This window comes from Ochlerotatus camptorhynchus, unplaced genomic scaffold (genome assembly GCF_037179485.1).
Source record: "Ochlerotatus camptorhynchus isolate MF236.1 unplaced genomic scaffold, CSIRO-AGI_Acam_v1.1 ptg000196l, whole genome shotgun sequence".
NCBI lineage: Eukaryota > Metazoa > Arthropoda > Insecta > Diptera > Culicidae > Ochlerotatus > Ochlerotatus camptorhynchus.
In genome coordinates this window covers 5,120,535-5,123,138 of record NW_027040686.1, presented here as the reverse complement: position 1 = coordinate 5,123,138, position 2,604 = coordinate 5,120,535, and the positions used below count along the sequence as shown (strand labels likewise).

Below are 2,604 nucleotides of genomic sequence, written 5' to 3'. Positions count from 1 at the left end.
AATTTTTGATTTTATTGAAACCAACAATCGTATGGACAGTGATGATTTAATTTCGCTGGAAGCAGAAGTTCTGAAAATGAATGCTACTCTCAACCCGAGCTCAAAAATCACGGACATTAGAAGAGAGGAGGTCCAAAAATTGTTGTTTAGTATGCTTTGGAATAGTGTTTTCCAAAAATGGGCAATGGACATTAAGAAAAATGAAAAATTTCTTGTGATCAAAAATACACTTGATCGAATGGTTTTAGTGCAAATGGAACATTTCGTTAATACGATAGTAGCCATAAATGGGTTTGACACTGGACGTGACCTTCTGAAATTGTTTGCCTTATCCAACAACTACAACAAGATTGCAGCCTACCAGAAGCTAACTAAGAAGAAAATAGGGCGCGTATTAGCCTTGATCCTGCTCGATATGCAGTCCATGGAGCGAACGGAACTGAAATACGATCCGCTTGTCCCAGAGGCGATAAAGCAACTGTACAACGATACGTTCAATTTCTTTCCTAAAAGTTTGAAGGACATCCGCTCGTGTTTGAACAATGTCAACATTTATCAGGGAAGCCCGGATTCGAAACAGTGCATTGTGGCAACCAACAATCAAGTTGAGGTGAAACATCCCAAATTCAACAACACCTTAGGACTCATGAAGGAAGTGATTCTTAATTCCACTGGATGCACCAGCTTTCGACTGGAGCTGGTGAACGATATGGCATCGGTGAAAATTATCAACGCTGAAGGAAACGCTCTGACCAACATCAATGCTGCAGTGCCAGGAATGACGGATTTCAGCTTCGTGGGAGCTCCCTACACCAACAGCGCAAACATGAAGCTGGACAGCAGCCAGCTATGGATCTTGGATGTAAGCTACAAGAGTGACATGATAAAAATTGAATCCGAGTTCAATGTGTACCGTACGGGGCAAGCCTGGAAATCCATGGACTATTTGGTGTATAAAAATATCAACGGAGTCAATCAGCCCGTAGTTGCCAGGTGGGGCATGGAAGGTATGCTAGTAGGTCAGGTTAAAAACTACGCTGAATGGACATTTAAATGTGCTTCGTAATGGGGTGGAAGTTGAAGCATATTGAATTATTATCAAGTTTATAAAGAATAAAATAAATTAACGAAACAGAATCCGGTGTTCTCCGTAGAATTATCAACTTTTATTGAGCTTAAAATCAAATATTAAAGGATACGCTGTATTCCGTTTCGGTTAGTTCAGGGAAGTTGAATGAATCTCGGTAAATTAGTAACCATGAGTAACCAGCACAGGCCTAATTTTGGTATTTGCCAACATTCAAGATATTCTGCAAATTCTAAATCAACTCCAATTCGTTCATCTTCGGAAAGCAAGTTCATCCCCATCCGCAGCTAGGTGAATCGATTTTCCCAGCGTTTTCACATTTTTTTTTCGGGAGCGGAAATTAATTTTAGAAGTGACTACATACCTACTCCTCTTCATACGCCGCCACCGCCGCCGCCAGCCACCGAATGCAGCTCCCTTTGAGTGTGTCGCTCGCTACAGAACGCGAATACAGCGAAAAGGAAGTCAACGAACCCTTCACAAGTTCTGCAGGAGATGGATTTTGCCTTGCCTGGGTTTTCGTTTTGACTCACTCACTTATAAGTTACCAAGAGGCAACTTCCTCCCGCATCTGGTCGGCAAAAGGAGGAAAAAGCTCGTCAAGTGTTTGCGTGTTTCGCTGGCTGCTTTTGCTAGACGACTTTTCCGCTGGTGACATGTTGTGTCGGTTTCGGGAACAAGAGCAGAGTAACCAACCACCACAGCAAACACGATTTGGTGGGCAATATACTGAGTAAATATACAAACGGGGGCTTATATTTTGAAAGAATGGGGGTGGTAATAGGAATCCGAATTTTTTTTTCATTAACTAACCAAGCGTTAATCCCGGTGCATTGAAAATTACCGTGCAACTGCGACTGCGACAACGACGATGATGGTGGTGGGAAAATGGGGATTCCCAAAAGTTCGTTACGTCTCCTGACTGGGGAAGGGAATGGTGGAAATCCGACCAAATTATGGTTTCTGCAAGCCAAGTTTGACACATAGCACCCCGACCGCAGGGAGAGAGAAAAACCGTGACTAGACGACATTTTTTTTCGGTAATTCAATGAATATTTACACAAATTCAGTGCTCGCTGTGGGTTGTTGTAGTTTTTGTTGTTGCGGGTGCTAGTTCTCTTCGGGAGTGGAAGTAAATATTCAGCGAGCACGGTTTGGGACTTTGGGAAAAGCTGGTCTTGCTCGTCCAGATTTCAGGATGGTCCCGTGAATGTAGGATGGACGGTTCGGTGCTACCAGTAGCAGTCATGGTTGCCGTCACAATTGTATTAGGAATACAAGAGAAAAGTAAGACCAAAATGGTAGATTGGCAGTTTCTTCTGGCAAGCGAAATTTAGGTCAGCCAGGTTGCAGGACGAAAGATTGTTTATTTTTAATTTGATTCGTGCTAATTTTGCTAGGTTCCGGTGATCGTTAGAACATCCATCATTTTCGACCTGTGGCATGTTTGTACCAGACAAATTCAAGCTTACATTTTACGATCGTTTAGGTAGAACAGATGTCATTTATTAGGGAAT

The 2,604-nt window shown here is 42.5% G+C and overlaps 1 protein-coding gene across 1 annotated transcript; it reads left to right on the top strand.

Annotated features, from left to right (window-relative positions):
• The first annotated feature begins 253 nt into the window (after positions 1-253).
• Positions 254-1,066, top strand: LOC135702690 (uncharacterized). Its single transcript, XM_065223715.1, has one exon. The coding sequence runs from the start codon at positions 254-256 to the stop codon at positions 1,064-1,066; it is 813 nt and encodes a 270-aa protein (XP_065079787.1).
• The last annotated feature ends 1,538 nt before the right edge of the window (positions 1,067-2,604 follow it).

Coding starts and splice junctions, on each gene's coding strand:
- LOC135702690 (XM_065223715.1), top strand. CDS start 254: ATGGAACATTTCGTTAATACGATAGTAGCCATAAATGGGTTTGACACT.